The sequence below is a fragment of the Cryptotermes secundus genome, unplaced genomic scaffold (genome assembly GCF_002891405.2).
Source record: "Cryptotermes secundus unplaced genomic scaffold, Csec_1.0 scaffold185, whole genome shotgun sequence".
Lineage (NCBI taxonomy): Eukaryota > Metazoa > Arthropoda > Insecta > Blattodea > Kalotermitidae > Cryptotermes > Cryptotermes secundus.
The window spans coordinates 157887-169890 of record NW_019723299.1 but is presented as its reverse complement, the minus strand read 5'-3'; the positions used below and the strand labels follow the sequence as shown (position 1 = coordinate 169890).

The 12004-nt window shown below is 39.1% G+C and overlaps 1 protein-coding gene across 1 annotated transcript in view; it reads right to left on the bottom strand.

Annotated features, from left to right (window-relative positions):
- Positions 1-1416: 1416 nt before the first annotated feature.
- Positions 1417-12004, bottom strand: part of LOC111861680 (GATOR complex protein Iml1) — a gene marked incomplete in the record, with an annotated part of 91661 nt that continues 81073 nt past the window's right edge. Inside the window, 4 exon segments of the mRNA XM_033750413.1 lie at positions 1417-2752; positions 4880-5065; positions 6029-6237; positions 6880-7048. Coding sequence (XP_033606304.1) covers positions 2564-2752; positions 4880-5065; positions 6029-6237; positions 6880-7048 — 753 coding nt within the window.

The window sequence follows — 12004 nt, the reverse complement described above, 5'->3', positions numbered from 1 at the left end:
AATTAACGCGTGTAGGTTAACAAAGATTTTATACAATTAGAAAGACTGGTGATTTTAAATTTTAACAGGCAGTGTAACAGCTACGTAAGAATACACACCTGATGATGGCCATTTAGGGCCGAAACATGTAGTGTGGAGGAGGAAAGAAAAAAGAACTACAATTAAATTGTTACACTTAAGACAGTGTTTGTCTCATATATATAGTGTGAGTGTAACAGGATGCTCAAATATAATATTGTCTCATATTTCTTTATCAGTTAAAAAGTCAGTGTCAGTCTGTCATATTTCTTTGTATATCATTTTTATTTTGTGTCTTGGAAGAGGTATAAACCTACTGAGACAATATTACTTTGTGAGTAAAAGGCATCTTTGCCACTGTGACTTTCGGTATCAGTGTTGGACAGGCATTCTTTTCGACTAGTATTATAATTACTTTGCATCACTATTTTGCAAGTATTACTAACAGGTGAGAGTGTCGCTTTGTCAGTCAACATAATTTATTCGATTTTGCTGGAAACACCCCTCCCACAATATGATTCTTCAATCGCACAAGGCGAATATCATGGTCAATGGCGTTTCTTGGGGGGGAGGCCAAGGTTATCTGGGGCCCAACTGAGTCAACTGGAGGTGAAACATTCATAACACTGGCCAACCAAAGGGAAACAAAGATGTCATGTGTTTCGCTAAATAAGAAAAGCAGGAGCACGCTCTTCTATTGTAGAAAGTGTGATGTTGCTCTGTGTGAGGTGGACTGCTTCGAGAAGTGCCACACGTGTCAGTGTGAGTATCATAAACTGTGAAGTGACGCAGTTCAAACTCGCATACAGTAATATCATTGTATATAGTGTGATTATATTTACAATATCGCCATGTCTCAAAGTTGAATATCACGGTCAGTGGCGTTTCTAGTGGGAGGCCAAAGTTATCTGGGGCCCAACTGAGTTGACTGGAGGTGAAACATTCACAACACTGGCCAACCAAAGGGAAACAAAGACGTTTTCGTGTGTTTCGCTAAATAAGAAAAGCAGGAGCATGCTCTTCTATTGTAAAAAGTGTGATGTTGCTCTGTGTGAGGTGGACTGCTTCGAGAATTTCATCGCGTATCAGAGTGCGTGAGTATTGTAAACTGTGAAGTGACACAGTTCAAACTCATGTACAGTCTGAACAAAATATTATTGTATATAGTGTGATTATATTTACAATATCACTATGATTCAAGGTTGTAGAAAAAACAACAGGTAAGTTCTTTGGAATTTCATAACACATATAATACATAGAGATATTGGGTTTTCGGACTTTATATAATACAGATTATATTTTGCATTTCATCACAAAATAATCACAGTTAATTTTCGTTTGTAAAAGTTTCTCTTTTGTGTATATGTAGAAAATTTTATTGTCTTTCAGGCTGTTTTTAGTTCATATTTCTATGTTGCATAGACCGGAAAATGTTTTTTTTTCCGAAAGTCTGCAATGTTAATTAATTTGGGCGATTTAAATACCAGCTACAGAGGACTCCCGACATTTTAAAAGTCCGTACGTTAAAGGTTAATATTTACTAGCACCACATTATACAAACCAACTTTACACATAAAACCACATCCAACTTCAATTTCATTTTACATGATTACATTTACATTTTAAAATTTTATGACATTTTCATCGTGAAAAATGGGCCCATTTTAATTTGCAATTCAGCAACTGTGTATTTTATTTATGAACGACTATCAAAACAAATAGTGGTAAAGAATAAAAATAATAATAATTAATAATGACCTTCCACTAATTTTTATTTGGGTTTATTAACTTTACTAACAATTGTTATGTAGATGGTCATCTTACACCTTGATAACATAACACAATAGGATGAAAAAATAGCATTAAAGTTATTTCACAGTACAACTAATTTCTAATGTTTTGTATATGTACAATAGGTATAAATAAAAGCAGTTTCCTACAGCATATGCATATGTTCTCGACTTGTTTATACTGAACCTTTGGCTTCTGTACACATTTTTCATAAATAAATTCCCTTTAACACTTCTTTCTCATAAACAACATGATTTTGATAACAATGGTGTAAGAATGTAACAACCCCCTCTTAAACAAAGGATTACTGTATGCATATTATTTCAGGCAATCACATCTCTAATTTGTATTTTAATTGATAAGAAGTTAATTTTCATTGAGTGAATGCCTTTCAACCAATGCACTCCCCTTGTAAAATGAGAAGGTGATGTATGTGTGTATATGTATATATCCCCCCTTTTGAAATTCAATCTTTACCCTACAATTAATTTTCCCTGAAAACAGAATAGATACTATACAAATCTAGAAATGCGCTGGAAGAATTGTTCATAATGTACAAACTGCTTTCTTACGCAGTGAAACTGTTCCATCCATAACGATGAAAAGGTTCTAAAAAAAAACTGATACTGCAACACGATCTAAAATCTTCATCAAACAGCCAGCAGATGTGTTGTCTGTAGCATGTATGAAAATAGTAAAATACAGAAATGACTGTACTAACATATGTTAGGTTCATACGCAGTATATATGAACTTTAAAAGGTCTGTTCTTTCAAGGCCCAACAAGAATCCCAAAACAATTTCAGGCGGTTGTTGCTATTGGCACAGAACTCACGGAAATCTCTTAGGATTTTGGTTTGAAACATCTCATCACCAGTGGCAGGAGTTGACGAAGACTTCCAACGTCGACTAACCATGTGGTTCCATGACCAAAGGAATCCCATCTGGTAAAATTAAATTGTAGTAAAAATCATGTTAATGCAGAGCTATAGTGCAAAATGTTAATGTAAAATTAACAGTGCATGAGTAAAGATGGGTAAATACTGATTTATTATTAGGTTATTAAAGAGTGGAGAATATACAAATATTAAGGAGACACTCGTGGCTTATTTTCAGGTACTATACTGGCATTCAAATGGAGGGCTTTAGGAAAACAAGAAAAATCCCATGTCTGGATATACATATCAAGATTTGAATCAAATGCCTCCAAAACACTCTTTATGAAAGCCCCAGACTAAGCATATGCAGCCCGCATTAGAGTCAGAATGTCCTTTTGGTGACTACGCTATTCTGCAGCTTTCAATTTGCATACATTTAACTTGGTTGAGAGAATGTGAACTGGCTCAGCTAAGGAGCTAAAGTGAAGAGAAAGGTTTCCCTGTTCCCTTGCGTAACACACCATTCTGAAAAGAGAATGAAAGTAATATGTTTTAAACTCTGACAAGAACTGAAGGTGAGTGCTTTGGCTTTGGAAAGAGCCCCTTTTACCCATGGGGTAAGAGGCTGGGTAGGTTTGGCAGTCATTTTGCAATAATGATGAAGAGAATTCCCCTTCCTACAAGAAACTGAACCCTAGCTGTTCAGATTGCAGGCAGTCACTTTACTCAGGTGGTATAGCACAGGAGTCAAACAGTAATATAGGTTATGCTCAGAGTATAAAAGTAACCTCTCTGGATGGGGTGGAGCAAAGAAAGTCCTGACACCTTTCCTAAGAGCTGAATCCTGGCCATGAAATAACCCATTAGAATTGCTCCTTTCAGGGTTCATAATCTTATACAGTATGACTTACTTGTGGAATGAAGTCTTCTTAGGCATTCAGCCACGTGAAGATGGAGTTGGTGTCCAACATTTTGGAGATGGTGCCTGTGTCCATAATCATGAATTGACGTGATGAGAGTCATGACAGCACACTGTATTTATGCCCAAAGCATGCTGTTGGAGCCCAGTGTCTTGTCTAAGTGCAAACTACTAGGGGAACAGTAGGTGGAGTCAGGCATCAAGTCATTACAGTTCATGCTGCTAAACCTGGACACTCATGAATGCTGGTTGTTGTTTGTTCTTCATTCCATTGCTACTTGGTGGCCCTAAATGAAGCATGCTGGTGGCTGGATACCATGAGTGACTTAAAGAATCCTGTATCTCTGCTAAAATTGTCAGAAGGTAGCCAGATCTCAATGATATCCTTCACAAAGGAGTCCATGTAACTTGACATTCTAGACAGTACCTTGTGGTTTTGAAGTTCATCTAGTGCTCGGCAACTGTCAAATTTCTGGTTAGGATAATCATACATGGCATTCATGTTCCTTTGCCTTAGACCTCATCTTGTTGGCAGAGCTCATCTGTCCAATGCACATCTTACTGGAGATGAAAGAAAGACAACCTTGGCCTTAAGGTCCCAGGTGTATACTGCAACCAGTGTGAATGCGGTCAATGTACAGCAGACAGCTGTCCCACACCATCAAGATGAGATGAAAGGGCCATGCACTGCACATACAACTATTGCAACCAGACAAGTTGGTGGTGACTGAGCTCCAGAGAAACACCAAAGACATCACGATACTGGCTACATGAAGGCTTAGTGAAACACGTCATCAAGATTCATCTATATATCTACAACTTCAACAAAAATACAGGATAAATCATTCTTGGTATCCAGCTACCAACATTATTCAATCAATAAGGCCACTAAAAAATATCAGAACCAAAAAGAAACAAAAACAGCAAGCATCGTAGAGTGTCAGAGATAAGCAATAAGGACTATGATAACCAACCACTTGACTCTGCCACTGCCCTTCCAGTGACCCATGCTTGGAGAGGACATCAGATTCAAACAGCATACTTTGGGTATAAATACATGGCCACATCATTCATCACATCAACCGATGATGATGGAGACAGAGACAGGCTCTGAAACACTGGATACTAAATCTACCTCCATATGGCCAAAATTCATTACATGGAGGAGGCCTTGTAACTTGTAAATCATACGAACACTTACTTATGTGTGCACATGAACTTATACCTAACAGTATAAAAAACTATAACATCAGATTTAATGCTCAACAACTTACCCTCATGTCTGTGCCACAGTCATCCTTGTTCTTGCCACTAACATGTCTTGTGATGTATTCCTCATGGGGACTGGGCAAAGCATCGGAATGAACAGGATACCTTCGAGAATTCTGGATTCCTAACTGCCTGCTTCCAAGCCCAGATCGTCCAACATGTGACAGTGAATTACTACGGTGGTGTGGCCGCTACAAATTGTAAATATTAACAAAATGTTTAAAGAAATCCTTATTCAAAAAAGAAATGAGACAAGTCTTTAGTAAAGCTGTGCTCTAAAGCATCAACAAGAGATCTCTTCCAACATCCTTGAAGCGTGTATACTTCTTTGTCATTGAAATCAAGATTACTATCTTCTGGAAAGTGACACTGGGTATTTTGGTAGAAAGGAACCAATGTCTGGGAGGCATCTGATACTCCAATTTCAGTGTGGAAAAGTAAGTCATGTGGTAAGAGAACAGTCAGTGAAATAGGGCAGGGTGGACAAGGACTGGGGATAAAAACAAATGAATGGGAGCAGTGTAACTGAATTTAGTACCTGTGGCCCCGAAAAGAACCTGGCCGAAAGATGGGAAGAGGGTTAAAGTGAAGGTGAAAAAGTAAAGGAACATTTAATAAAATAACAGAAAGTAATGTAAACTAATAAAAATGAGAACATGAAATTGAAAAGTGAAATAGGTAAGTAAGACAGAGGTGAAGAGATAAAAATAAAATAATATCATGCTAAAGGAAAGGGACATAAAGTGGAAGAGGAAAAGAACAAAGAAAGTAGAAGGGAAGGAAAAAGAAAAGAACCCTGGAAAAGGACCACTTATAAGGATTAAGTCAGAGAAACAAGTTACAGTGCATCCTTCAAATGGAGGCATCACATATTTCTTCAGGTTTCCATGACCTGATAAGGGACAGGCACCCTCTGATTCAACTTACCAGGGTGGGACTCATGCCTCCCTGATGTTGCACTTTATGTTGTTATTTTAGAGTTATATGTGACATAACAGTGAATGTTGTACCCATGACCAGTCACTTTACTCAAAATTATCAGTCCTTCCAGGTAGGCAAATGATGAGTAAATAAACAATTAAAATACTGTGGTGAACAGCATATACTTCTGCTTGGTCTCTTATAAAATGGAGAATGTAAAATTTGAAACAAACCTGGCACAGTTGGGATGGTATGAGGATGAACATATTGCCAGTGAGGTGCACATACTGGTGCTGATGGGCCAGGGTGCTGCCACTGTTACTGCTTGATATGGGGGAGCTCACACTAGAGCTCTCCACAGTGCACCGGACAAATCCAAACCTCTCAACAATTGTCTCTTGGAATAAGAATAAACGCTGGTCCCACGTCTCTTCAGGAAATTCTAAAACAAGAATGAACATTTATATTTAAAGGAGTATAACAAACAGATCTTGCCACCAATTGGAAAAAGAAAATTCTGCCATCAAATGTAATCAGAGGCTACCATTAGCTGTCATTATGCTGTTACCAATTATAAAAGTCTGTTGCCACCATCTGTATCAATTACAATACGTCCATAAACTTATTTTGCTTGGTTCTGATGATTAAGTTTACATCAACAATGACAGTTTGTTCTAGACTGTCACTGCATATGGTGTAAATGAATATAAAATGAGAATCTGAATTACAACAGAATTCACACAATTTTAATTACTGAAATGAACAAAACCAAACAGCTCCTACTTAGAGCAATTCAATGGCATGAATGCAATCTGCTGCTTTAATCATTACAGGGGTTTGCCGGTTACAGGAAAGTGGAGGATAAGATGTGAGGCTTTAAGGCTGTGAGTGGAAATTATTAGAAACTTGGAGGCACATTTTGAATGAGTTCTTTTATTGAAATTTAATTAATATCTGTTACCAGTTCTAGGCGATGAAGTAAGTAAGCATGGTATCTTCCATTATGTACCCATTTCATACATGACAGACAAAATGTACATAAAACCTATATGCTAAGATCTATTAAAGATATAATGGTACTTACCTTCAAACAAATAGCTCTTTTTACCCATGAGGCACTCTGTATCCAGAGGTATAAATATTGGACCTCTTAATGGATCTGACTTGTGAGTGAAAGGTAATGCTAGCGGGTCAGCTGGAATGGGTATCATCTGAAGGCCACAGGTCTGGGCTTTTCTTGACCAACCCATAATCTACAAGACAACAGAGGTTGAATGTTAGGTTAGTACAGAAAGTATGATCTTAAACCTTTCCCCATCAGTGTACTAAGCAAATGAAGCCAGTTTTCTTTCCTGACAATGATCCAATCTGATTTATGTTTGAGTCTGGTTTCATGTCACATATGATTCATATAGGCCTACAGTAATATCTTGCTGTACAACATACTGTATGTAATGCTTATTATTATTTGGAAAAAATCACTATCTCACTGTCAGTAACCACTTGTGGGAACATCCCACATACTTACAGGCTGTTTCGCCAGTCTAACAGACAATACTCACTCCTAAATCAAAGTCATACATTGCTGTCAACATTCATATTTATACAGCACTCGATGTCCAACCCACCTCTAGATCATCATGTCGGGGTCAGCAATGTGGGATTTGTCAATACTGCAATAGACAACCACTTGGGAAAGTTTGCAGGCCCTGAAAAGGGCCATTTGTTCCACTGTGCGTGCGCTGGAGAGTTGCGGCAGGTAACAAAGCGTGGTCGCTGGAGACTTGCAGCAACTATGTCAGTTGCCTGTTCGCAGAGCATGGTCGCTGGAGACTTGCGGCAACTACATCAGTTGCCTGGTCGCAGGAGATTTGTGGCAACTACGTCGGTTGCCTGGTCGCAGTGAAGAGGTGATGCCCACACACTTATGGCCTTAATATCAGTTCTTTCTTGTCCATCACTATTTCACCATATGCCACTGCAATGTCCTCTTCTTTTGACTTGCAGTGAATTAATGATTCACTGCATGCACTCTTTCATGTCTGCTTCGCCACATACATGTCCACTGTAGCTTTCCATATTCAACTATGACTGAATTCAGACTGAGCCTCTTGAAATGAGTATGAGTATGAGGGGTGAGATATAGAAATCTGCCCTCGCACTGTGACCTTCAATGATCTATTGTGCTTCCCCTTTGGATTAACCCTTTATTAATCCTACACTTCAAATGAAATGTAGGACTTTATTTATGGGGGCGTCATAAAAGTCACTTGGTTCCATGAAGAACTGGCCCAGGTGACGAAATCTTATGTAAGCTATGGCCTCACAGTCACATAAGATGTGTGTGGCTGATTCATCTTCTTGTAGGCACCTTTCACAAGTCAGCCTGAGTTTGTAAAGGTGCCCTTTTAGGTGGCAGTGTCCAGTAAGTAATCCTACCCAAACCAATTTTGAAGTGATCTGGTGTGTACCAAGTGCTTTGATTGCAGCTTGACTATCTGATAGAATATAGATATTCCTATTTTTGTAGTTTCTATCTAATTCTCAACTGTGCATGCCTTAATGGCATACACTTCTGCCTGGAATACTGTCGTATACCGACCAAGGCTGAAACTATGTTTCCACCCTGTTCCATCACAATACGCTCCAGCTCCAGTGCCTTTGTCTGTCTTGGAACCATCTGTATACCAGATTAGTCCCCCCTTTCTATCGGGTTGAAAACTCTTTCCATTCACTTCTATCAAGAAATCTGATCATGAAGGGTTTATCATAGACATGTTTCGGTATCATTTTATCAGATCTCATCTGTAGGATGGGTTCCTTTTTCATGTCCTGAATTGTGTATGCGTGTCCAAAACCTTCAGATTTAGGTCTCCATTGATCACTGTAATATAATCTGTAATTTCCTAACTTGGCCTCTCCTTCCATCTGCAGATGCAGTGGGGGGAGTCCTGGTAGGATTTCCATTGCAGCTGTTGGAGCTGTTCTCATTGCTCCCATAATTCCCAAGCAGGCCGTCTTTTGCAATTTGCTTAGTTCAGCCTGACTTGTTTTTAAGTTTAACTCTAGATCACCATATAGTGGCAGCATAGGTAATTATGGGTCTTACTACAGCAGTGTATATCCAATGCACCACCTTTGGTTTCAGTCCCAGGTTTTTCCAAAATGTGCCTCTGCATGTCCAGAAGGCCTTATAGTCCTTGTTAATAGCGTTGTCCAGCTGTTTTTTCCATGTCCGTCCCTTGTCTAATGTTATTCCAAGGTATTTGACTTCACTGGATAGCCGGATCACTTGACTGAAGAGGATTGGTTCCTTAAGCCACTTGATATTCCTCCTCCTAGTAAAGGGTATACGAGTAATTACCATCTTGTTTGGATTGATAGACAAGTTTGTTCTTTTGCACCACTGCTGAAGTGTATGCAGGGCTGTTTGTAAGACCTCTGACACAGTATAAGGGAATTTCCTATTTATTATGATTGCTATATCGTCAGCATATCCTACTGTGAAATGACCTTTACTGTTGAGCTCCCAAAGCAGATCATCCATGACCAGGCTACACAGCAGAAGAGAGAGAACACTTCCCAGCAGACACCGAGCCTCTCGATAACTTCACAATTATATTTTCCTTTTATGGGCGCAGTCATTCTAGAAGCCAACTGTGGGTATTACCAATGTGTCAAGAAACACAGATGTGCACAGATTCTTGCCCATTCTCAGCTTACAAAACAATACTTTTATTACTGTTACATTATACAGGAAGCTATGAAAATTATCATTTAGCAAGATACACAGTTATACAACAAATTAACATATTTTTTTTTAATGTAAGCAGTCCACATGTTATGAAATAAGTGATTGTTCAGCAACAGTGAAACTAATAATTTAATTTAGTTTATATGACATACAGAAGGTAAGTACACCCATAACTGTATGATGTTTGGTTACATCCATCCAAGTGAATGAACACTAAGTACATGGGAACATGTTTACCAAACTGCCGCATAGCAATGGCTGTCTCTTCTGGCTTCACTATTCCAGCTTTCAAGCATCATTTCACATTGCTCCCTGCTTAAGGCTGCTCAGCAATTTAAGGGGCTGTAATGCTGGTATTACTGGTGGGAGGTATTTATGAAGTGTTCCATTGAAATGGGCTCACGTGATATGATACATACACAGAGTTTCATAAAGATTGGTTTATGCATTCAATAGTTGTTGAAGCAGGAATACACATACAGACATACAGACAGCAAGGTGGTACCATAAGCCTACATTTATTTTTTTTCAAAATAAGGAAAGTAGGCTAAAACAGCTTTGTTACAAATGGATGAAACCCACAAAATGTCACCATTTAGCAATCCTCTCTTAGAGTAGATTCTTTATTGGCAAACATGACATCACTTCTTCAATCACTGGACCAAAGAGCCAATGTTCCTTTCAAGGCATATTATTGTAGGAATACAATGGATGTTCAATCCATAAGGTTCCCTAGCCTGTAACACCTAGGGGAATCAAGCATTATTTCTTTGGTAGATGATAGCCCTTGGTAGGGGTAGGGGTAACATGTAACAATTGGCAACACTTGGGAGGTTGCTGATTTCAGAAAAACGAGGTGGAAATGTCTGTTGGTGAATGGCTGCAAATGCAAGAGCACAATTTCTACAGTGGCAGAATTTTCAAACTTCTGCCAAGGTGGGCCAACTGCATCAATGAACTTGAGGACTGTGTTGAAAAACAATGATATTTCAGTGTAATAAATGTACTACATTTAATGTTGTAATGACTTCTCATTTCATTTATATGACCCGTGGAACCTTACTTACTGAACAACCACCATGCAATATCTCAGCAGCAGATGGTAAGGATAAATCATTCTGAAGGTATTTTTTCTTTTATAACACACTTCAAGAACCCAATTTAGAAGCATCAGCTGTGTAGGAAAACTGAACATAAAAGGATTAAAACTAAATTCTCCCAGGTAAAATGATACTGCTTTGCATATATCAGCCATGATCACAGAAACATATGTTTCACCAGCATAAACAGATATTTTGAATGAGGAACAACACATAACAGTGACATCATTTACTTCACAGAGATTCACCATTATCATCAGAAGAAATACGAGGATTGGAGCTTTAATAGTGGCAACTATTTATTTACAACTGATACAAAATAGATGCATGTTTCGAAGTTTTACTGTCCTTCAATGTAGTCACCAGCACTGTGTACACCCTGTTGCCAGCAATGTGGAAGTCATAGGATACCTTTAGCAGTGCCTGTTGTGGTGATAGTTCGAATGGAGCGGTCTACTGCCTGAAGAATCCCTGTAACAGTTCTGAAGCGAATGCCACAAAGTGGTTCCTTCATCTTAAGAATCAAGTCGAAGTCACAAGCGCTTAAGTCCGGGGAGTATGGTGGATGGTACAGCACTTCCCAGCCCCATCGATCAAACAAATCAGTCAAAGCATGTGTTGCATGAAGCCGAGCATTGTCCAGCAAAATGATGGGTGGGTTCTGCAGAAAGTGTTGCCGCTTCTTTCTCAAAGCTGATTGCAGGTTGCGTTCCAAAAATGAACAGTAATACTGCGCATTGACAGTGTGCTGTCAGGGAATGGTATGCGTTAGGATAACACCATCACAGTCGTACATGAGAATCACCATAACTTTCACATTGCTGGGGTTCTGACGAAATTTTGATTTTTGTGGTGACCTGTAATGGCGCCATTCAATCAACTGGTGTTTTATTTGTGGCTTGTACAATTTGGCCCATGTCTCATCCAGCATAATTATACAGCTTAAGAAATCCTCTCCTTTGCATTCATAGCACTCCATGTGGTTACAAGCAGGGTTGTATCATAACCATTTCTGCATTTCTGTCAAATCATGCGGAACCCATCATGATGCAATTTTTCTCATGCCCAGGCATTCCTTCAGAATGTGAAGCACAGTCGTATGCGCTAATCCTGTCTCTCAGGCCAGCCCACAAATTGTATGGCGTCGATCATTCTCCAGCAACATGGAAAGAGCATACACTTCTTCTTCTCTGACACTAGGATGACCTGGCCGGCGCATGTCTGCCACATTTTGGCATCCCTCATTGAAGGCTTTTACCCACCTTGCCACTGTTCTGTAAGGCAATGCAGATTCCCCGCAAGCCTCTTGAAGACCTTGATGACACTGTCGTGCTGTACGGCCTCTGGCACATTCA